Source organism: Heloderma suspectum, chromosome 1 (genome assembly GCF_057233095.1).
Source record: "Heloderma suspectum isolate Gila_16-S chromosome 1, 16-S_ref, whole genome shotgun sequence".
Classification (NCBI taxonomy): Eukaryota; Metazoa; Chordata; class Lepidosauria; order Squamata; family Helodermatidae; genus Heloderma; species Heloderma suspectum.
Window position 1 is genome coordinate 165,004,501 of NC_139458.1, and position 23,270 is coordinate 165,027,770.

General features: G+C 43.6%; 1 protein-coding gene across 1 annotated transcript in view; it reads right to left on the reverse strand.

Annotated features, from left to right (window-relative positions):
* LOC146358384 (von Willebrand factor D and EGF domain-containing protein-like) overlaps window positions 1-23,270 on the reverse strand; it is a 431,792-nt gene that overhangs the window by 78,221 nt on the left and 330,301 nt on the right. The window contains 2 exon segments of the mRNA XM_084809588.1: window positions 16,429-16,524; window positions 20,420-20,515. Coding sequence (XP_084665714.1) covers window positions 16,429-16,524; window positions 20,420-20,515 — 192 coding nt within the window.

Consider the following 23,270-nt stretch of genomic DNA (forward strand, 5'->3'; position numbering starts at 1 on the left):
CTCCAGAAGCTGACACGCGGAGGTGAAGTGCATGCCTCTTGAGTCATGCAGCAACTGGGCTCCTCATGAGTAAAAGCCTACTCAGGAGTAAAAGTCTTCCTCATGTGTAAGACTCTTGCCAAAGTGCTGATGACCTACAGCTCTGGAAGCTCTGGCTATATTCCAGTGCCTTGAACTTTTGCTTCCCTGACTGATCTGCTGTAGTGCTGACCTTTGGACTCCTGCTAGACTCTGCTTATCTGTATCTTGACCTAGGCCATGCCTCAGCCTCACCCCCCACTCTTGGAATTCTCCTTTATTCCCTGGCAATCCTATGCTCTTGCCTTTTGCTTGCTGACTGACTTCTCCTGCTTTGAGCTGCCCTCTTGCTGGGCTGATAAAACTGTGTTTGACCTCTTGCCTGTCCGCTGACTTGAGAATGGATTTGCCCCATAGCTGGCCCTAGGCTACACCTGACCCAGCTGTAGCAGGACAATCACTTTGCCTCTCTACCCACAGCAGGGTGCCCCAAGCTCTGAGAGTATCTGTTGGACACAGAGGCAGATGCATGTGCCTCTGCTTTTCCCCTTGAGCTTTGAACAAGCTTGAAGTCTAGGCTTCAGTTGAACTTCAGGCCTGTGGTGGGAGGGTTTCATCTCCATTCCTCTTAGGGATGGACGAAAGTCCCTTACCTGGTCCCGCAACTTGCTTCGCGGTGGGGGGGAGGCGCTCCATTCCTCTCCCTGAAATTCTTGGCAGGGGGGGAGGTATCCCATCCCTCCCTGCCGAAATTCTGGCCGGGAGGGAGGCGTCCCATCCCTCCGGACGCGAATCCTCCTTGCTGGCCAGGACGCAAATGGCGACGGCCGTAGCCACCGCCGTTTGCGTCCCTGGCCTGCAGTCAGCCGTGATAGGCTATGTAAATCCTTACGTAGCCTATCACGGCTGACTTTGGAAAAAAAAAAAGCGCGTACGCAAATGGCGGCGCCCATGGGCGCCGCCATTTGCGTTCCTTATTTGGGCACGTGTAGTCTACGTAGACATTTACGTAGACTACGGCGAAAATAAGGGCAACGCTATTTGCGTTGCCCTTATTTTCACCGTAGTCTATGTAAATGTTTATGTAGACTACACGTGCCCAAATAAGGAACGCAAATGGCGGCGCCCATGGGCGCCGCCATTTGCGTATGCACTTTTTTTTTTTTTTCAAAGTCAGCTGTGATAGGCTACGTAAGGATTTACATAGCCTATCACGGTGTTTCTTGAAAATCTAGCCATGATAGGCTACGCAAATCTTTACGTAGCCTATCACGTTTGCTTGCTTTACGTAGCCTATCACGTTTGTTTTGTTTTTTACTGGGAAATGGTGGTGGCGGCAGCCGGTCAAAAGACCGGCTGCCACCGTCGAACTGCCGCCGGGAGCTGCCAGCACCAGGGACATTCGGGAAAGGTAAGTCCATCCCGGGGGGGGGGGAGGGTGGCGGACTGATTCTCCACTAATTTTGGGGGGCCGAATGCATTGGCATTCGGCCTCCCGGAGATTCGTGGAGAAATTCTCCGCCATCCCTAACTTTAGCTCAAGGTTCGGAGGAAGCCTTGAGCTCATCTTTCTTACCAGAGCTGGTCTCCCCTGTCACCATGGTGAGGGTTGCAAGCACATTTACTCATATTTGGGGCCTTCTAACAGCACTGGCTCCCACTCTCCCTGAGGTCAATTATGGTTGCTTTCACCTCCCACCAGCTGTCTACAGTTACAGGGAAACATTTCTATAAACATCCTCAAGTGGGATCTGACATTTTTTAGCCTCACTTTCTTTTCTCAAGGGGTTTACCCCCTGGATCTCCAGGCCCCAATAAAGGGTACCTATCTCTCCTCCCTGCTCCTCTGCAATGCTTGGGCTTGTTATTGTGTCTATTCTAAAAAGAATGTGATGGAATACACACACACACACACACACACACACACACACATATATATATATATATACACCTTTGCAAAGCTTTGCTAAAACAAACAGGATTATGACATTTTTATAAGTAATGTCTTGTCTGAATATAATTTATTTTCTGATAAACCAATGCCAGCAAGCTATTTTATGAATCTAAAAGATATATAGCAGTACATTAAAAGTTGTATATCATATCACTTATGAGATTGACCCTTACTATTTCTGCAGTATTCCGCCAAATCCCAGCTGCTTGCTGCCTTCATAAAAGTTAAGGCAATGGGATTGCTACTTTCAAGCCATTTTCCCCCTTCTAATTAGCAGTGTGTGCTCTTATGACATGGTTTTGGCACAGAAAAAAGAGAGCAGCCAAATTCATAAGGCACTAATCCAAGAAGAACACATATGCTATCTTATTATTTTAATTAGATCTCAGGAGCTGAAATTTCTCTCTCTCTCTCTCTCTCACACACACACACACACACACACACACATGTTTGTTTTAGCATGGTACTTTGTTTTATCATTGGAACGCATCGCCACATGCAAAGCAAGTACAGTAGATATTGCTGTGAATGAGGCAATGGGCATAGTGACAGGATGCCTCACACCAATGCCCATTAATAAACTATATTCTCTTGCTGACATTGCTCCACCTAAGATTAGAAGGGAAGTAGAAGCAGATGCCGAAAGAACCAAGCAAGAGACAGACTCTCATCACCCTTTGAGCAGATATATTCCCCCAATTTGTCGACTTAGATCTAGAAAGAGCTTCATGTCAAGAACTAATATCCTAGAGGGGACCAAAGAACAGAAGCAGATAAGTAAATGGAGGAATGAGCGTACCGACTTGAGTATTTTAACGAAGGAAGAACTGGCTGCTGGAAATACTCTCCCTTATATAGTTTGGAGGACAATGAATAGGATGAGGGTGGGGGTACCAAGGTAAATAAAGACGAATTTATTTAAGTGGGATTGCTGGTTGATGACAGCAATACATTATGTGAATGTGGAGAAACCCAAGGTCCAGCGCATCTGATGGTGTGTCGATTACTTCCGGAGTCTTGTACTGTTGATGATCTACAGCAAGCTAATGACAAAGCTGTGGCAGTGGCTACATTTTGGCAGAGCAAAGTTTGATCTGGATATGAAATAAATAAATAAAGCATGGTACTTACTTACACTGCATTCAGCCAATGGTGTTTAGACAATAATTACTTAAACTGGCTACTGATTGTGGAACCAAGATATGACAGGTGACGATGAAAATACAGTAAAGAAATATAAGTATGTGGTGGAAGAAATGCAGTTGCCATCAGTGGCTAAGATCCATCACCTCTATGTGCCAAAGAGAAAGGAAAGAAGAGCAGAGCCATGCTCAGAAGAAGCTGGAGAGTGCAGGGTTACTGATGAGGAAGGGATAGGATGGGCTATCTTATTTTTCTTGCTCCACAGCCCTTCTTCTTCTTTGGCTGCTCAGCCACTACTGCCTGATGGACACATTCTTCCATTGGGTATGTCCAGCATTCCAGACCCCTATAGGTAGACTGATCACGCCAGGTAAATGTGTAGCTCTATGTGCGTGCAAGCCTGGATCACAAGCTATGCCCAGACTCAACACACCTGTCAGGCACTGGGGCTGAACAGGAAGGGAGAAGGGAATATGACGGACTGGTGTCCTGTTCCTCCCCTTAGTTCTTTACTTACCTTTGGCAAGGAAAAAGGTTCCTCCTGTGCAAGTACCGGGTCATTACTGACCCCTAGAGGGACGCTGCTTGCGCTGGCGTTTTCATGGCAGACTATAGCGGGTTGGTTTGCCATTGCCTTCCCCAGTCGTGACTACCTTTCCCCCAGCAAGCTGGGTACTCATTTTACTGACCTCGGAAGGATGGAGGGCTGAGTCGATCTGAGCCGGCTACCTGAGACCCGGCTTCCACTGGGATAGAACTCAGGTTGTGGGGAGAGTTTCGGTTGCAATACTGCCGCCTACCACTCTGCATCACATGCAGCTGCCTATTCTGTGTGTGGGGCCTCTATGCATTGCTCTGTGCAGAGCAGCAGTTCAACCTGTCACTTGAGGCACAGGTGAACTCAGTGGCACGGAGCACTTTTTATCAGCTTAGGCTGGTATACCAACTACGCCCTTATTTGGACAGAGATAGCTTAGCTACAGTTATCCATGCTCTGATAACTTCTCGTCTGGATTACTGCAATGCGTTATACGTGGGGCTGCCTTTGAAAACGGTCCGGAAACTTCAGCTGGTCCAAAATAGGGCAGCAAGATTGTTAACAGGGACTGGCCTGCGAGCTCATATTACGCCAGTACTTTTCCAGCTGCACTGGCTGCCAGTCCATTTCCGGGCCCGATTCAAAGTGCTGGTGTTAACATTCAAAGCCCTTAACGGCTTGGGGCCAGGTTACCTGAAGGATCGCCTCCTCCCATATGTGCCTGCCCGGACCTTAAGATCATTATCAGCGGCCCTTCTCCGTGAGCCCCTGCCAAAGGAAGTGAGGCGGGTGGCTACTAGGAGGAGGGCTTTTTCTGTTGTGGCACCTCGGCTCTGGAATGAGCTCCCTAGTGAGGTTCGCCTGGCACCTACATTGTACTCCTTTCGGCGCCAGGTGAAGACCTTTTTATTTTCCCAGGCATTTTAGATTTCTAAATTTTTATCTTTGCTGTTTTAAATCTGTATTTTAAACTCCTGTACTGCTGCTAGGTTTTATTGTGGTTGTATTGTTATATTGTGGTTTTAATGTTCTATATATTTTAAATTGTTTTATTGTGTGTTGTTTAGTTTTAGTTTTTGTGAACCGCCCAGACAGCTTTGGCTATTGGGCGGTATAGAAATGAAATAAATAAATAAATAAATAAATAAATGGCAAGTATATAATGGGCATAAGCCAGCCCAAGTACAATATAATTCAGTTAACTAAGAGAATTTAACCATATACTTATTTCTCCTATTGCTATTAAACTGACCGACAGTGCAATCCTATACGTGTCTAGTCATTCACTTTTCTCCACATTGGAAGCAGTAGTGACTCATGAGGCAGTTCACTGGAGGGCTGCCAACTTCTGCCTCTGGGTGTCGCTGCATGTTGAAGGGGAGGCTCCACTGTTGCCATATCTCCTTCCCTGCTCATCCCCCTCCTCTTTGCCACCACATCTCCTTCTGTCACACCTGTCTGGCATCTGTCTGTCGCCTTATCTATATAGCCCAAGGTTGGCACCTTGGCAGATCTCCGAAGTGCCACGGTGGCAAGAAAAGCAACCAGTGCGGCTCTTCTGGATCTGGGGGGTCCTTCTTTGAAGCCAGGCATTGTAGGAAGGTTGTCCTTGGAGATCACCTGTACTGGTGGGGGTAGGCAGGTGGCACATGGCAGCAGGTCCTCCTGGTGTGTTGGGTGGGTGGTGGGAAGAACACACAGTTCACTTCTCCTCCTGCTGAGCCCAGTCCCAGTGAGATTAAAAAGTAGACATTTGCGTTCTAGCCATTATGTTAGACGCCTTTCAAAGGGTTGAAGAGTTTAAGAAGGTTTGATCTATCAAAGGCTTTCAGCGATCATAGCTAAAAATAGTTTTATTGTACTGAGAGGCATGGAAGCACACATGGGTGTGTGCCCCTTCCCCCCTCACTCTCTCTCTCTCTCTCTCATACACACACACACACATACACACACACACACACAGAATGGCTTTATCCATCATGTCTGGCTTGTATATTTCTTATCAGAATCTGACTGCTCACTCTTGGACAGAAAATGCTGGACTAAGTGAACTTTTGGCCTGGTCCAGCAAGTCCATTCTTGTGTACTAATTAGAATTCACTGGGTTGTACACAGATTGCTATATTGTACCTGGTATAAGCCTTCAGTTTCTTAACACTCTGCATAAGGCAGAAGACCAGAGCTACAACTTGAACCATTGCAATGATGCAAAGACGGGGAAAATTGAAAATTGCTAGTTATATGCTAAAAGACATAGAAGCTCTACTCAAGATGGAATATGGCAACCTGGTTATATAGGAATATGCATTTACAGGGGGTGGAGTTATTGACAGCTTTACTGAAGTAAAAGAAAATAATTTTGAGATGGAAGGTGGTAGCTGCAGAAAAGTGGATCAGGGGAAACCCCATTGCTTAGGATATGCAAGTAAGACTAAAGAAAATGCATCATGAAATGCATACCAAGGTGAGGAGATTAGATGATCTAATATAATGGGCCACACCACGTTAAAAGGAAAAATAACCACCCCCACCCCCCAGCACTCCGATTCTACCCCATTATATTGTTGGAAGAATTACAAAATTTCCAAAGAAAAGTGGAATGGAAATCAGAAGATAATAACATAGCTGAAGTCTAAATGAATATTTCATAAATATATTTACAAAACACTAATCTGCTAAACACTAACAATGACACAGGCATTATCCTGTAAAGTCTTGGCAAGGAATGCTCTTTAATAAGCCAAACTTGTATTGAAATTATAATCAATAAATACTCCATACAAAAAAAGTGTTTATCCCTGCGTGCTAAAAATATCAGAGCATTACTTTTCATGCAAATAACCATCTTTGTTGAGAACTTTACCTTCCTTGTATGTATCAAATAGAAAATCTGGAAGCAAGCACAGAGAAGAGAGAGGAAGAGGGAGCAAGGGATTCAGGAAATTCTGAGGCTACTGGTTTGACATGTGAATAAAAAGAAGATATTCCTGAAGGGCAGATGAGAAAGTTAGTATGTGTTCAATAATATTGCTTTAGAACAGATAATAACCAGTATAAATGTCAGCAAGGTCAATTAAGAGGATTCTCTATTATTACAGCCTTTTCTAATTAATTCACAGAATATTTCCAAGCAGAACACTTTGCAGTATCGGACACAGTGAATTAGTGTTCTCAACAGCTGCATACCATATGAAGATCCCACCCAGTACTGATGATCATCATGTACTGATTCAGAGGGACAGGGTTCAGTACCAGTAACATCACAATGATAGTGCCTTGCCAGTCATTGCTGGGGCCCCTTTCATTACAACATACCCTTTGGAAATTAGAGAATGAAGTGAAGCAAGTAAAAGGTGCTGATCTGATGACTATGATACTATTCATATGACAGCGGGGCAGGGGGGGACGTGACACACTAACTTTCATGACAACCTCCCCTTAGATTCTGTTTTTACAATAATACAGGGAGCAATTTTAGTCTGAAATTGAAGGAAGTCAGAGGGTAGGTCACATGGGATTTCATGAATGGCCCCCTACCTTTCCCACCATAATTTGAGCACTGGGTCATAAAATCATAGAATAGTAGGGTTGGAAGGGGCCTATAAGTCCATCAAGTCCAACCCCCTGTGCAATGCAGGAATCCAAGTCAAAGCATCCCTGACAGATGGCTGTCCAGCTTCAACTTGAATGCCTCCAGTCCAGTGTGGGAGAGCCCACTACCTCCCTAGGTCAGGCAAGTGCAAAAGGTCAGGCTTCCAGAATTTACACCAGCCTGATCAATCTAGATTCTTCAGGCTGCTTGCTAGTTACAGAGGCTGATGTTGTACCCTATTTGCTTCTATGCCAGAAGAAGACTCTGAGGTTTCTGGTTTCACACACAGCCCACTCTAGTTCTCTAGGCTGGGTCCCATGCTCAGGCTGTGAAGTTTCTGGTTCAAGCTCTGGAATAACGCATTTCTGGCAGGCAGGCCACAGTACATGACCTGATCAGCCACAAGTGATGCAATGTTTTTGTAAATGATTACTTCATAAGTGTAACAGTGGTGTGGAGTATAAGTGAAATACATTAGCAACTAGATAAAGAACCACTTTCTTCCATTCTGCTCAACCTCTGAAGCCTTATTCCAGGTACGATTGTCAAATGAAGCTTGGTAAGAATCCCTTAGGAATAGCACCTTTTTCAGTCATGGACTGTGGTGCCAACTTTAAGGAATGTCTTCCCTCTCAAGGCTTGTCACTCTATTCTTTTAAGTGCTTCACCAAAATGTAGCTCTTTCAGTAAACCATTGGTTGTTCCATCTTTGCATTTAAATTTTAACCTGGTACTTTGTAGTGCTGTTGGTTATGGTCACCTGCTGTGATTTTTTTTTTTTTTTTGCTACCATAGATTTTTAAAATGCCTTGTTGTTGTTCAGTCGTTCAGTCGTGTCCGACTCTTCGTGACCCCACGGACCATAGCACGCCAGGACTTCCTGTCCTCTGCTCTCTCCCAGAGTGTGCTCAGGTTCATATTCATTGCATCAGTGATGCTATCTAGCCATCTCATCCTCTGCCACCCCCTTCTCCTTTTGCCTTCAATTTTTCCCACAATCAGGGTCTTTTCCAGGGAGTTTTCTCTTCGCATTAGGTGGCCAAAATATTTGAGCTTCAGCTTCAGTATCTGTCCTTCCAATGAGCAGTCAGGGTTGATTTCCTTTAGGATGGACTGATTTGACCTCCTTGCAGTCCAGGAGACTCGTAAGAGTCTTCTCCAGCACCACAGTTTGAAAGCATCAATTCTTCTGCGCTCAGCCTTCCTTATAGTCCAGCTCTCACAGCCATACATTGCTCCTACTGGGAAAACCATAGCTTTGATTATATGGACCTTCGTCAGCAAGGTGATGTCTCTGCTTCTTACTATACTGTCTAGGTTGCCATAGCTTTCCCCCAAGGACCAAGCGACTTTTAATTTCATGGCTACAGTCACCGTCTGTGGTGATCTTGGAGCCCAAGAAAATAAAATCTGTCACTACTTCCATTTCTTCCCCTTCCATATGCCAGGAAGTGATGGGGCCAGATCCCATGATCTTAGTTTTTTTAATGTTAAGTTTCAAACCAGCTTTTGCACTCTCCACTTTCACCCTCAACAAGAGGCTGTTTAGATCCTCTTCGTTTCTGCCATTAGGGTGGTATCGTCTGCGTATCTGAGCTTGTTGATAATTCTCCTGGCAATCTTAATTCCGACCTGTGATTAGGGATGGACGAAAGCGACTTACCTCATCCCGCAGCTTGCTTCATGGTGGGGGGGAGGCGCTTCGCTTCTCCCCCCGAAGTTCAGGCGAAGGGGGGGAGGCGCCCCATCCCTCGCCAGCGAAATTCAGGCCAGGTAGGAGCGCCCCGTCTACCCAGCCGCGAAAAAAAAAGTAAAACACACACACACACCCGTGATAGGCTACGAAACGATTTACGTAGCCTATCACGGCTAGATTTCCAAAGTCTCGGCTAGATTTCCAAAGTCATAGCATTCCCTTATTTTCGCCGTTGTCTACGTAAATCTTTACATAGACTAGACGTGCCAAAATAAGGAACGCAAATGGCGGCGCCCCATGGGCGCCGCCATTTGCGTCCACGCTTTTTTTTTTCCAAAGTCACCCGTGATAGGCTACGTGACGATTTACATAGCCTATCATGGCTGACTTTGGAAAACTAGCTATGATAGGCTACGTAAATCGTTACGTAGCCTATCACGGGTGTGTGTGGGTTTTTTTTTACTTTACTACTTTACTTTTTTTTTTGTAATGGTGGCAGCAGCAGCCGGTCGAGAGACCGGCCGCTGCCCCTGCCGAACCGCCGCCGAACCGCCGCCGGGACCCACCGCCAAGAGGGACATTCGCCAAAGGAAAGTCCCATCCCGGGGGGGGTGGGGGGCCGGCGGAGAATTTCCCCAACACTTTCGGGGGGCCGAATGCGTCGGCACTCGGCCTCCCAGAGATTCGTGGAGAAATTCTCTTCCAACCCTACCTGTGATTCATCCAAGCCAGCGTTTCTCATGATGTACTCTGCATATAAATTAAATAAGCAGGGAGACAATATACAGCCTTGTCATACTCTTTTCCCAATTTTGAACCAATCGGTTGTTCCATGTCCGGTTCTTACTGTTGCTTCTTGATCCTTGTACAGTTTCTCAGGAGACAGGTAAGGTGGTCTGGTACTCTCACGTCTTCAAGAATTTTCCACAGTTTGTTGTGATCCACACAATCAAAGGCTTTAGCATAGTCAATGAAGCAGAAATAGACGTTTTTCTGGAATTCTCTTGCTTTCTCCATGATCCAGCGAATGTTGGCGATTTGATCTCTAGCTCCTCTGCCTCTTCGAAACCCAGCTTGTACTTCCGGTAGTTCTTGGTTCACATACTGCTGAAGCCTAGCTTGTAGGATTTTGAGCATAACCTTGCTGGCATGTGAAATGAGCGCAATTGTAGGGATGTCAGAGAATTCCGCCATGGATCTCGGGGAGGCTGAATGCCAGCGCATTCGGCCCCCCGAAATCTGTGGTGGAATGGCCTTCCCCCCTGCGGATCCCCCCGGGACGAGACTTACCTGGGGTGGATCTTCCGGGTGGCGGTGGCTCTGGTGGTAGCTCTGGCCGCAGTTTGGCGGCAGCGGCGGCAGCAGCCGGTCTTCCGACTGGCTGCCGCCACCGCCATTTCCCGTGGAAAAAAAAAAGAAAAGAAAAAGACGTGAAAGGCTACGTAAAGATTTATGTAGCCTATCACGGCTAGGTTAAAAAAAAAAACACCTTGATAGGCTACGTAAATCTTTACATAGCCTATCACAGCTGACTACAGAGATGCAAACAGCGGTGGCTACGGCTGCTGCCATTTGCGTCCCTGCTAGCCAGTGGCCGGATGTCCGGCTGCTGGCGGAGCCGGCCAGCGGCTCTGCAGAATCCCTGCAGAGCACAGCCAGCCGGCCAGGTTTCTGTGGGGGAGGCGCTCCGCGCCTCCCCCCCGGCGAGGATTCCAGAGGGAGGGACGGAGCACCTCCCCCCCCCATCAACATAATCCGCGAAAGGTAAGTCACTTTCGTACATCCCCAGCGCAATTGTAGGGTAGCTTGAACACTCTTTGGCATTGCCCTTCTTTGGAATTGGAATGTAAACTGACCTTTTCCAGTCTTGTGGCCACTGCTGAGTGTTCCAAATTTGTTGGCATATTGTGTGCAGCACTTTTACAGCATCATCTTTTAGGATCTTAAATAGCTCAGCTGGAATACTGTCATCTCCGCTAGCTTTGTTGTTTTTAATGCTTTCTAAGGCCCACTTGACTTCATTCGCTAGGATGTAGGGGTGGACGAAAGTCACTTACCTGTCCTCGAAGCTTGTTCGCGATGGGGGGGAGGCACTTCGCTGCTCCCCCCACGAAGTTCAGGCCGGGTGGGGGAGGCTTCCCGCCTCACCCGGCTGAAATTCAGGCCGGGAGGGAAGCTTCCCGCCTCGCCTGGCCGAAATTCAGGCCGGGGAGGAGGCGCCTCGCCTCGCCCGGCCGCGAACTCAAAAGTTTTTTTTTTTTAAAAAAAAAACACCCCCATGATAGGCTACGTGACGATTAACATAGCCTATCACAGCTAGATCTGCAAAGTCAGCCGTGATAGGCTACGTTAATCGTCACGTAGCCTATCACGGGTGACTTAAAAAAAAAAAAGCGCGTACGCAAATGGTCGCAACCAAATAAGGAACGGGAATGGCGGCTCCCTATGGGGGCCGCCATTATCCGTACGCGCTTTTTTTTTTTTTTAAAGTCACCCGTGATAGGCTACGCGACGATTTACGTAGCCTATCACGGCTGACTTTGCAAATCTAGCCGTGATAGGCTATGTTAATCGTCACGTAGCCTATCACGGGGGCGTTTTTGTTTTTTTTTCTTTGATTGGAATGGCGGTGGCGGCAGCCGGTCGAAAGACCGGCTGCCACTCCCGCCCCGGACGAACACCCGCCAAACCGCCGGCCGGACCCGCCGCCGGGAGGGTCATTCGGCAAAGGTAAGTCCCGTCCCGGGGGGGGGGTGCGGGGGGCGAGGGGGTGCAGAGAATTTCTCCCCGAAACTTGTTCGGGGGGCCGAACACGTTGGTCCTTGGCCCCCCGAAGTTTCGGGGAGAAATTCTCCGCCATCCCTACTAGGATGTCCAGCTCAAGTTCAGTGAGCACACTATAATGGCTATCTGGGACATTCAGATCTTTCCTGTATAGTTCTTCTGTGTATTCTTTCCACCTCTTCTTAATCTCATCTGCTTCTGTTAGGTTCCTGCCTTCTTTGTCCTTTATCATGCCCCTCTTTGCACAAAACGTTCCCTTGAGATCTCCGATTTTCTTGAAAAGATCTCTAGTCTTTCCCATTCTATTGTTTTCCTCTATTTCTTTGCATTGTTCATTTAAGAAGGCCTTCTTGTGTCTTCTTGCTATTCTCTGGAACTCTGCATTCAGTTGGATATATCTTCCACTTTCTCCCTTGCTTTTTGCTTCCCTTCTTTCCTCAGCTACTTGTAAAGCCTCATCAGACAGCCACTTTGCTTTCTTGCATTTCTTTTTCTTTGGAATGGATTGAGTTGCTGCCTCCCGAACAATGTGACGGACCTCCGTCCATAGTTCCTCAGGCACTCTGTCTATCAGGTCTAATCCCTTAAATCTATGTGTCACCTCCACTGTATATTCATAAGGGATATGATTTAGGTCATACCTGAATGGTTTAATGGTTATGCCTACAGTTACTTTTATCGTTGCCGTTTTTGTATTTTCCAAAGTGAACATTGTAAATTTTAACTTGTGAACCACTTTGGGTTTGTCTTACAATTAAGAAAAGTAGAATGTAAATTATTAAAATAAAATTTTAAAACAGATATTCTTCTAAACACTTAATGTTGTCTAACCATGTCTTAAATAAAGAATACAAATGCATAATTTAAATTTTTTAGTTCTGTACAGCATGTACCAATTTGGTGAACATTTTGAGCAACATATATTCTTCTTTTCTCTATAATATTTAAGTTTTCTTTAGTTTATTCTGATGGTTTAATTTGTTAATACCTTGAGTGCATTTGTCAGTTGGGAAGGATATAAACCTAATAAGTAAGCAAAATTATACATACAGAATGAAGATCTGTACTGATGATGCCAACCTAAAACAATTCACAATGTTGAAAGTGTAATTTTTGTTCAGCTACAGAGCAAATGTAAATGAGAAAGCTGGTAGGAATGATTTGCTCTTTTGCTGACCTTGGTTTATCCACAGCTACTTCTCTCAAGCCTTTGAGTGATCTGATATTGGACAAACGCAGTTTCCAGAAGAACAAAAATATAGTAAGCCAACTTGGTTTCAGTTGGACCTCTTGTGGAATCTTTAGAGAGTCTAATATAATATTTGGTTCAGTGTGTATGCATATGAGAGAGAGAGAGAGAGAGAGAGAGAGATGCATAGTGTCAGACAACAGGAGAAAACATTAAGGCAAAATCAGTGCCAACCCAGGGAGCCAGCAGGTGGTCATAAGTGTTGATGTTGCTATTAGCAATCTGTCATTTGTTTCCAACAGAAGCATTATGGTGGTGGTCAACTCTCTATAGATGCTCATCATTTCTCCATGTAAGTACTTCCTGCATGAAATGGTAATGGGATTACAGGGTGGTGGAATTTTTTTCTGTACAGTATGAAAAATGTCAGGCTTGTTTTACTTGATTTGACTTCTGTGAGGAAAGAGAGTGTTTGGGGAAGAAAGAAAAAAAGTGTTTTCCCTTTATAAGTAGTGCCCATGGAGAAGATTCCTGGCATAGCTGCAAGAGCAGGCACAGTTACTTGGGAGGAAGCTCATTCAATTTAGAAGGCCTTATTTCTGGGTAAACCTACATACCATAGAGCAAGAGAGTAGGGTTCTTACTTTTTGCTCTGCAAGTCTAAAACAGAATAAACAGGTTTTATTTTTGTTTTTGTTTTTGAAGTGTGTGTTTGAAGAACAAAATAAAATAAGAACCATGTACTTTTAGTAGGGAAGCTGAAAGACAAAACCTGGACTAGAAGTTTTAGTCAGATCCTTTTGGGGATAATTTAAGGGTAAGGGTACAACATTTGGAGTAAGTAAGTATATTGAAATCAGTGAAGCATTTTTTTAAAGGAAAGATTAGTGATACTTGGTACAAATTTCAAAGAGCATGTTAACTTAAATAAAATTTACATCATTGGAACAGCAGACACTGCTAAAATATGTTGTGTTTGGACCAATTTATAAAGCAAAGGTGAATAAGTCACTTCCACAGGGTTTTCCCCCTCTGATGTTTCTGTACATGGTCTTACTCACACAATTCCTTGACTCATTTGTTAATTAATAATTAAGTATGGGAAGAATGCAAAAGGAAGCAATTTCCCCGATTCTGCAATAACATCTGAATTAGACCTTTGTCTGTTCACAGCAAAGAACTCTGATTACTTTGTATCTGAGCTGCACGAGACTTACCAATTTTAGCAAATTGTTTCTAAAAAAATATTTTTGGCACAAGTAGAGCAGAAAAACTCTGTTTAATATCCTGCCTTTCTGCCCCAAAATGGTGCTCATGGTGGCTAACAATAGAATACAAATTATAAATGAACCAACCAATTCAGCAAAGGTTTATATGCCAAAGGCCTGGCTGAATAGAAACATGTTTGCCTGCTGACAGAAGGGCACCAAAGAGGGTAACAAAGTAGCCTTCCTTGTAGGGAGTTCCAGAGCCTGGGAGCAGCCTCAGAGAAGACACTGTCTCGTGTCCATGCCAAATGGGCCTCTGATGGCAGAGGGACCAAACAAAGGGCCTCCTCTGAAGGTCTTAAAACCTGGGCAGGCTCAGGGGGGAGAATGCAGTGTTTCAGGTGGCCTAGTCCCAAGTCGAATGTCCAAGCTGAAAAAGGACCTTCTGTGGTTCTTTTATGGGTAGCCGTACGCTGAGTCTGGTTGGGAACAGAATATGAATGAAATTATTTCTCTGTTGGCATATTTGCTCTGCAATCTCAAACTGGAAGACAGAAGGAGCTTCTGAAAACACCCATGCAGAACTGAAGCAGAGTAAATGGAATGGCATTACTGAGCAAAGGGATATTCCTCTTACTTCCAGATTTCTAATGTTTGATCATGTTTGCCTGTCTAAATTGAACAGATTTTTCTCACAAGGTCATGTTTGACAAGTAGTGCTACAACTCCTTCCAGACAAACGGTCTTGTTTATTTTCCTTGCTTATTTTTATAAGAGTCTCAGGCTCTGTTGATATTGGGAATACAAATGTATGACGAGGGGAGGAGCAGGAACATGGCATCAGGTCCTGTCTCCAAACGCATGCACACATTCAGTTGGTTGCATGAATCGATCCTATGGCCATACAAACAGTGTGTGTGCAGGCTCTGTACTTGCAGCCAGGAATCCTGTACACACAGTCAGGCACCCTGCAAAAAGCAGGGGCATCTCTATGCATGTACAGTTTGTGCGCCTGTATGGTATGTTCAAGTGACCAACCAAAAGTGCATCGGTCAAGAGCAGGGCCTGCTTCCCCAGTCTTGCTTCTTTCCTCCCCGTGTGCATTCACTGTGCACTGGTGGTCATGTGAACAGGGTTAATGCAGAAATACATTAAAGTAAAGGGGACACTTTACTTTAAGGCTCCTGAAATTGTGCAGATTTGTAATAAGCTTTCATTTCAGACACACTGAAAACAAATCTATGGTAGTTCTGAAGTAAACCTTGAGTGTAAAAACCAAACAGCCCAGAATCACCTGGAAAATGCATAGGCAACTTTTTTGGGCTGTGGGCACCTCCAGCAATTTGAGAAACTGTTGAGGCACCATCACAAAATGGCTGCCATGGGAGGCATGGCTAGTCACAAAGGACAAGTAATCTGCCCCAAAGACTGAGTACAAGGTATAGGTGGGGTCTGAGCCTGAACACACTAAACAATTCCTTTGAACCCACAGTTTTCAGCACCAACAGAAACCTTTTTCACAGCAATCTCTGCTGCCACAGTAAGAAAATGTGTTAATTATTTTTTTTAAGTGGGAGGGGTGGAGCACCTTGGTGAACATGAAGAAAGGTGTCTGAGGGTGCATTTGGGCACACAGGCATCATGTTGCCTATCCCGTACCTAGAAATGAAGTGTTAGACTAAACCACCAAAGAGGGTTCCTCATGTCCAGCTGGGAAGACCATGGTTTCTGTTGGAGATGCTTAGGATTTCTAAGAACCTGGGCTAAGGTAACATATTTTCCATATGTCCATCATTGTCAAATAAACCCTCACTCCTTCATTAGCCTCTCAGAGTCCCTGCTATTTACCATATTTTCAGTTTATTTAATTAATAATTAATAGTAGGAATGGATCTGTGTCAATTTTGTATGTGTTCATTCGCAAATCCATTCTGTCCTATTTCTGCATTATTTTTGAACATATTCTTTCACAAAATATGCATATTGTGCTTATTTTACTCTAAAACATGAATTTTTATACACATTTTATTCTAAAATGCACATTTTTGCACACATTTTGATATGTCCCATTGAGCCAAGAATGGTATCACAAAATTCAAAGAAGTGTGAAAACCAATGGCTATCTGCATTCTGACCCACATATTAGTCAGGGAAGCAAGACCCAGGCCGGTTCACATTAAAATGTAGACTGAATGAAATCCTTGAGCATAGTGCCCTTATTTTTGTCACTAGAAGTACATTGTACTATTTATGCAGGGAAGGGCAAACGGAAAATACAACTTTGTCCGAAATGAAAGAATACTTACGAATCTGGCATAGGAGTCCCCCCCATCCTCCTGAGCACTGGCAGACATTAGGTCCAATACATTCACCACCATTCAAGCAGCTGGGCAGACAAACAGCTGAAAAGAAGGTGAAAAGAGACAAATGAGGAGATCAGCATGTTGCCCCCATGAGTTTGTATGCCCTTTTAGTAAGCTGACATGTCATGTGTTTGCTTCCCACAATTATTTTCAGAATGGTTGAGTCTCAAAGGAGCTTAATGAGCATTCTTCATGAGGCAATTAGCATTCTAAAATTTTTGTGATTAGAAAGTTCCCCTTAATCTCGGTTAGTCTGACTTCTAGTTTCATCACAGATTTGCTCTGAAGACAGATTCCCCAGCCATTAAAATTTCATTTTCTATTAGGACTGAAGGCCTTAATGGATGGATTGGTGTGATTAACTAAGTAACCCATTACTTTCAGACTAAACACGTGGATATTCAATGATATTTTAATTGGGTCAGTGCCCTTTAAAGGGTACCGAGTGGCAATAGCATCATTGTAAACAATCTGGATGCACCATTCAGGCCAAGCCAGTTGCTTAAAATTTTCAAATCTATATTCGCATATGTGGTGTTAATATGCAAACAGAAACGGCCTCCATTCAGCAATGGATTTACCCCTTTCCTGGGCTCAGGGATCACCAAAGATTCACTATCAAGCTAGAGTGGAAACTAGTGCATATAGTTCTATCAGTGAGCTGCTTAAGGGGATGCGGTGAAGGTCAGACAAGTACTGAAGGGTGAAGAGCACACAGAAGATTCAGCTTTGTGAATGAGCTTGAATAATTAAGGGTGCAATCCTATCGGGATAGTCGACCACCTCCGAACACAGAGGCAGCCGACTACCCAATGCAGGGTGGGCAGAGCATGGAGGGCATCCTCTCCTCCGCATTCCAGCTGACCTGCATTTTTGGCTAGACAACTGATTTTGGCTGTCTAGCTGGGGATTTCGGAGTGGGAGGGGGGGAAGCCACATGGTGCATAGGAAGCATTGTAATGATGCTTCCACAGTCTCTTCCCCTCCCCACCCCTGGGAACACCCCCTTTTTGCCCACTCCGCACTGCGTTTACAAGGGTAGAAATGGGGAAGAACCGTGCCTACAAGGTGGTGGGAGAGGGGAGCTCGGTTTCTTGGAACCAAAAAATCCTATGGCCTAGAGAGAGGATTGCTCTCCCCAGGGCCTGTGGTTTGAGAGGGAGAGAGTTAATGGTATGAACAGCACGCCAATGGAGAGGGCAGTCACAGTAGATGTTGCTGAGCTGCTTGTACTGGTGGTGCACTGGATCATTCAAGGGTTAAACCAACCAACTCAGTGCATGGACAGTCAGAAACAGTGTTATTTAGATGCAGACTGCACGTGTTCCAAAGCTTGCAAGCAGTTCTGAACTCAATAGTGAATTTGTCATACATTGATCTAGGCTCGCTACAAACATGAGCATTATGGATGGATGAATTTTGACTAATGTGCCAGCTAATTATGAAATGTGATGGCATCACTAGTCATCATGGGATTTTTCATGTTTTAGCTACTGAGTGCTCCTTTTTCTTGCTGTGTAGCATACCCAGTCTTACCGTAATCCTTTTGCATGTAAGCAGTTGCTTATCAGAGACAGATGAATTAAATGCTTAGTGATATTGGAGGAAGAGGACCCTTTCCCTGGGTTTAGTCTACCCCAGGGGTAGGCAACATGATGCCTGCAGAAACCAGCACACCCCTGGACACCTTTCCTGATGCCCACCAAAGTGTTCGATGCCTTCTACTTTTTAAAATTAACACGTTTTCTTACCAGCAGCTGGGATTGCTGTGAAATAAGTTTCTGTTGGTGCTGAAAATGGGAGGTTAAAAGGAAGAGTTTAGTTTAGAGTGTTGAGACTGAGACCCCACTTCTTCCTTGTATTCAGTCTTTTGGGCAGATAACTTGTCCTTTGCCATGCCTCCCATAGTAGCAATTTTGTGGTGGTGTCCAGGACAGTTTCTCAAATTCCCAAATGTGCCCATGCCATGTCCAAAAAGGTTGCCTGCCCCTGGTTTGCCCTGTTCGGGCATTATGCCTGAATAGGGATATTATGCTGCCAGAGGGAAGCAGAGAAAATTGCAGCTGGCTAATGACTGACTGGGTCTGCCAAGGAAGATACATTTTCTTCAGTGGTAGCTCAGTTTGGGAAGACGTTTGCAGAGCCACAGTCTGCCAACTTCCCAGGTGGGTGTCTTCCCCAGTTGCGTGGAAGGCTAGGTTCTATAGGACTTCGGAGCCCCACTCCATCCACACTGGACAAGTGAAGGCCCCAATATTAAGATCTCCCTCCCAGACAGGATTGCCTCCTGAGATGATGCTTTGGCCCTAGGCTATATTTTCAACTATGAGGTCACCAATTGCCTGATCAGGCTAAGGAGAAACAGCGATTTGGCCAAATATTCATAAAATTGATCCAGTAATTTCAGGAGAAATGGTTTTATGAAATGGCCCTTCTCCCAACTTTGTTTTCCAAATAATTTCACTGATTCTTCAGCACTTTTACTTGGGAGTAAGTCCCACTGAACCTAGTGGGGATTACCTGTGACTAGAAACACATATGATTGAACTAATACTAAGGTCAGATTCTCCTCTCCCCCTAAAAAACAGCATGGGACACCTTTTAAACCTTTGAGTTTGCTTTCAAATAAAAAGCAAGACATTCTTATATAAAAAGGGGGGGGGTTAAGAAATCCAACATTAAAAAAGTTTTTCCTTGTATTTCAGCTTTAAATTTACAGTTGTGTGGAATGCCATACTGTGACTTTAAATTTTTTGTAAGCCTGCTAAAATCACTGCCATTTCTTTGGAGGCACTTAGCTAGAGAAATGATCTGCTCATTCAGTAAAAATTGGCGTATTTCTGTATATATTCAACTGCTGTTCACTGTAATGGTGGCCCTCAGTGAGTGATGAAAGAGGTTGCCATTTTTATGGTATCAGCTATTTTTAATTTACCAAATTCAAAAAGCATATCAGAACAGGGAAAATAAAATGGCGGCTGCTCCATTTCTCTTTCCTCCCCACCAAAGAATTTCACCTCAACCCTGAAAAATAGCTGGCACAACCAGCCAATTTTGAAGTGGGTGTGAAATGGTTGAGCAATGGTCCTTGTCAATTCAGTACAGCCCTAGTCTGGGCACACTTCAGACTTGAGAACCTTAGAAGTGGCACCAACATTGTACCTTAGCAATCAGGCTAGAATTAAACCCATGTTGCATCTTGAGTCATATGATCAGTAAGACAGCTAGGTCATCAAGCCAATATATTAATAAATCTTGGGTACAGTGTGTTATTTTGATTTCAAATTTATTCCATTGATCTGTCACCATCTTAATAATGAATAACCAACCATGCAAGGAAAAAGAGACGTGTTTTCCCACACATTTTCAAATCAGATGACTTACCTGAATTATACTCTTAATGTAAACCACAGTCAAATGTGGTTAGACATAACCATGTAAACACACACACAAACACAAATCAGCCTCAGAAATTATGCACTGATGAATGTGCCTGTAATGACCTTGACAATATATCAGCATGGAAAGGCTTTTACTACAGGCTTTAAGTAGTTTTGTATTCAAAATATGTCATTTTCTCTGAAAATATAACGAAATATGTGTAGCTGCTAAAACTGAAAATTGATACTTCACAGTTAACGCTACGAAAAAATGAATATCCGTGAAGGAAAAAACCCTTGCACAACAGACAGACAGCTACATGAGACAGAAAAAGAAGGTTTTTAAAATAAAATCTTTATATTTGGAAGCATAAGGTGTTTATATCATTTTGTATTACCATTATATAAAATTCTGTTCTCCTTGAAGTCCTGAAGCAGAGGAACTAGATCATTTGCTATGTGGTTTGCTAGCATTAAAAAAGATTACGATTCATGCTTGCAAGACGGAGTGATAAACAAATAGTGTTTCTGTATGGGAAACAGCTCAAACTCACATTTACTGCAACACTTTCCTTTCCAGCCAGATGGGCAATCGCAAACGTCAGGGCTGATGCATCTCCCTCCATTCATGCACATTGGATCACACACACCTGCAGTGTGACATAGTTAGACAAGGTAGCAACTGAGGAATACTCAAAACTTTGGGAAAAGGTTTTTTTTTTTTTTTGCAGTTTCATGATAGTGAAGTTTAGCATAATTAAAGACAAAAAGTAATTTGGAAGTGAAGAAGCCTTAAACTTTGGGATTTGCAAGCTTTAGTAAATCCTTCTAAAATCTGCTGAGGTCCATTGCGTGCAAGAGACATTTCAAGGAGCCTTCAATAAGAGCTGCCTCACTGGAGAAATGAGAGAGACATTAATTACAATGATTCTTGAAAAAGTAAACAAGAAATCTTCGGTGGCAGCTGTAGACAGACCAATACCACTTATTACTGCTGATTGCCAAATTCTTGTTAAAGCCATTCCCCTCCTGATTGGAAAACATATTCTCAGGCATTCATCTGGATCAGCAAGAGCTGGTGGAGAATTGATTAGTTTCACACAATTTCAGGAAAGCTTTTGCATTTTATCCATCAAGGATAAGACAAGATAAGGCTGGAATTGCCTATAGTTTTAAAAAAGACAGAAACATGGCTAAACAAACACGGTTTCTAACATTTATTTCAAAGTCTTTTTGGCCAGTGGCCTGAAGCCAATTTCTATTGCCTGGGGAGTTAATAACATGGTCACATTCAGCTATTTCTGATTTCTCCAGCCTAATGTACCAGGAACTAACTTAGAAAATGAGTAAATTGGAGACAGTCAGCTAATGATAGACAAACCACTTAATCCTATCCATGTTTACTTAGAAGAAGGCCCCACTGCCTTGCATGAGACTTGCTCCCAAATAAGTGTGCATAGGCTAGCATAATTTGCCTCATCTAGCAGGCCCCTGTCTGAGACCCTGGAATGTACATGCCAATCCGAGTAGAGAGTACTGGGCTAAATGGACTAATAGTCCGGTTCAGTAGACAGAAGTTTCTCAAATACAAATGTTTAAAACAAATGGATTAATATTGTCACTGACCATATCAGACCATAAACATCAATTCTGGCATCACATTTGTTTTTTAATTTTTTAAAAAGCTTTGCTTACTATTGACCACAACCCATGATCCTCTATGGTTTTACAAGCCCTAAGAGCACTAGATGCTCTACCCTGGAGTACCACCATACCAGTACCTTTGAAATGGAAAAATAACAACTCTATTGATTTCAGTTTTTCCATGAAAAGAGAAGGGGAAGGTGAAAGGTTGATAGAGGCAAGCTTCAGCCTGGAATTGCCCAACGTGTTTCAATTACAAAATATCTTCATCTGGGACAAGTTATTTGTCCTTCACTAATATAAACACTAGGGATGTATGAGAATTTTGTTCCCATTCAGAAATCATGCAAACATGTCCTGTTCACAACCTCGAATGTAAACATGAGCAGGAATGCAGTTCTTGGGAAATTTTGCAATTTCCCAAATTTGCACCCTTGTTCAAAAGTGCACATTTGTGTAAGTGTGCACTTCTGAATCCATGCACTTGTGCAAGTGCAAATCCCCCCCCCCCAATCTGCAGTTTCACACTTTAGCCTAATGGGTAAAATTCAGTCATTTATTTACTTAGAACATTTCTATACCACTCCACATCCAAACAGATTTCAGAATGGTGAACAAGGGTAAAAGAATAAAAACACCGTGTTAAGATAATATATATTTTTTAAAATGTACATATTCAATTGGGGAAAATGTACGCTTTTAAAAATGCACATTTCTCCCACTCAAAAATGTGCATTTTTCCCCATTGGGAAAAAAGTTTCATATTTGGGAATGCAAAGAAGGTGAATTTGGAGAACTTTAACAAGCTCAAACATGGCATGTTTGCCCACACCTATGAAAGACCCCCAAGATCCTTTCCCCAGTGCATAGCCTTTCCATATTCTTTGTATGCCTGTGTTTTTTACTTCAGTTCTCCAAACACTGGCCAAGTAATATAACTAAATATCAGACTAAAATAGCATTGGCTTTTGTACTGAAGGGCCGATTACTTTTTGTTTTTTCAATGCAGATGGTGCTATCTAGATCGTGAGCTATGGCACTACAGCCTCATTATTAATGACTACCATGCCATTAGCTTTAATGAAAGTAATTTTTTGCAATTGTTACGCACAGGCCTCTACCTCGATCAGGGTATAAAAACTCTAAATCACATTCATAAGCAACCAAAAATAACAGGAATATCTGCTAGGGCCAAGAGGGAATGTAATTATGCAAATATCTCAAAAGTCAAGACCATTTCTATTTGCCTATAGAAAGTGTGTACAACACTATTCATCTTCTTGGAGGAATAAGATGATGGTTTCTCAGTAATACCCATATCCACCCTGTAATTTTCCTTGGCCTTACTATGACAGACATACATCTCCTGTATTAGCCACGGCTGTAATTGTAAATCTTTACTTGGTGCTTTAGTAGTTTCTTGCTGACATTTTGCTTAAAATATTTTAGAGCTCATGTCTTTCACTACAATTGCTATTCTTTCCCCATTGCTATCACTTTTACCTTGTCTTTGGATATGATTAGGGGTGCACACTGACCACAAGATTTGATACAGACCTTGATTTGGCAATTTGGAGAACAGCCCAATTTGGCTCAACCGATTTTGACTCGGGTCCAAGTCCAAATCTTGAACTCCACAGATTTGGATAACTCCCCCACACACACACCCATTTTTGTCAGCACTGGATGAAATTAGTAGTTCTGTATGAGGGGATCACACCTGCTAAGTCATACACAAATAGGTGCACAGGATGTTGTGGC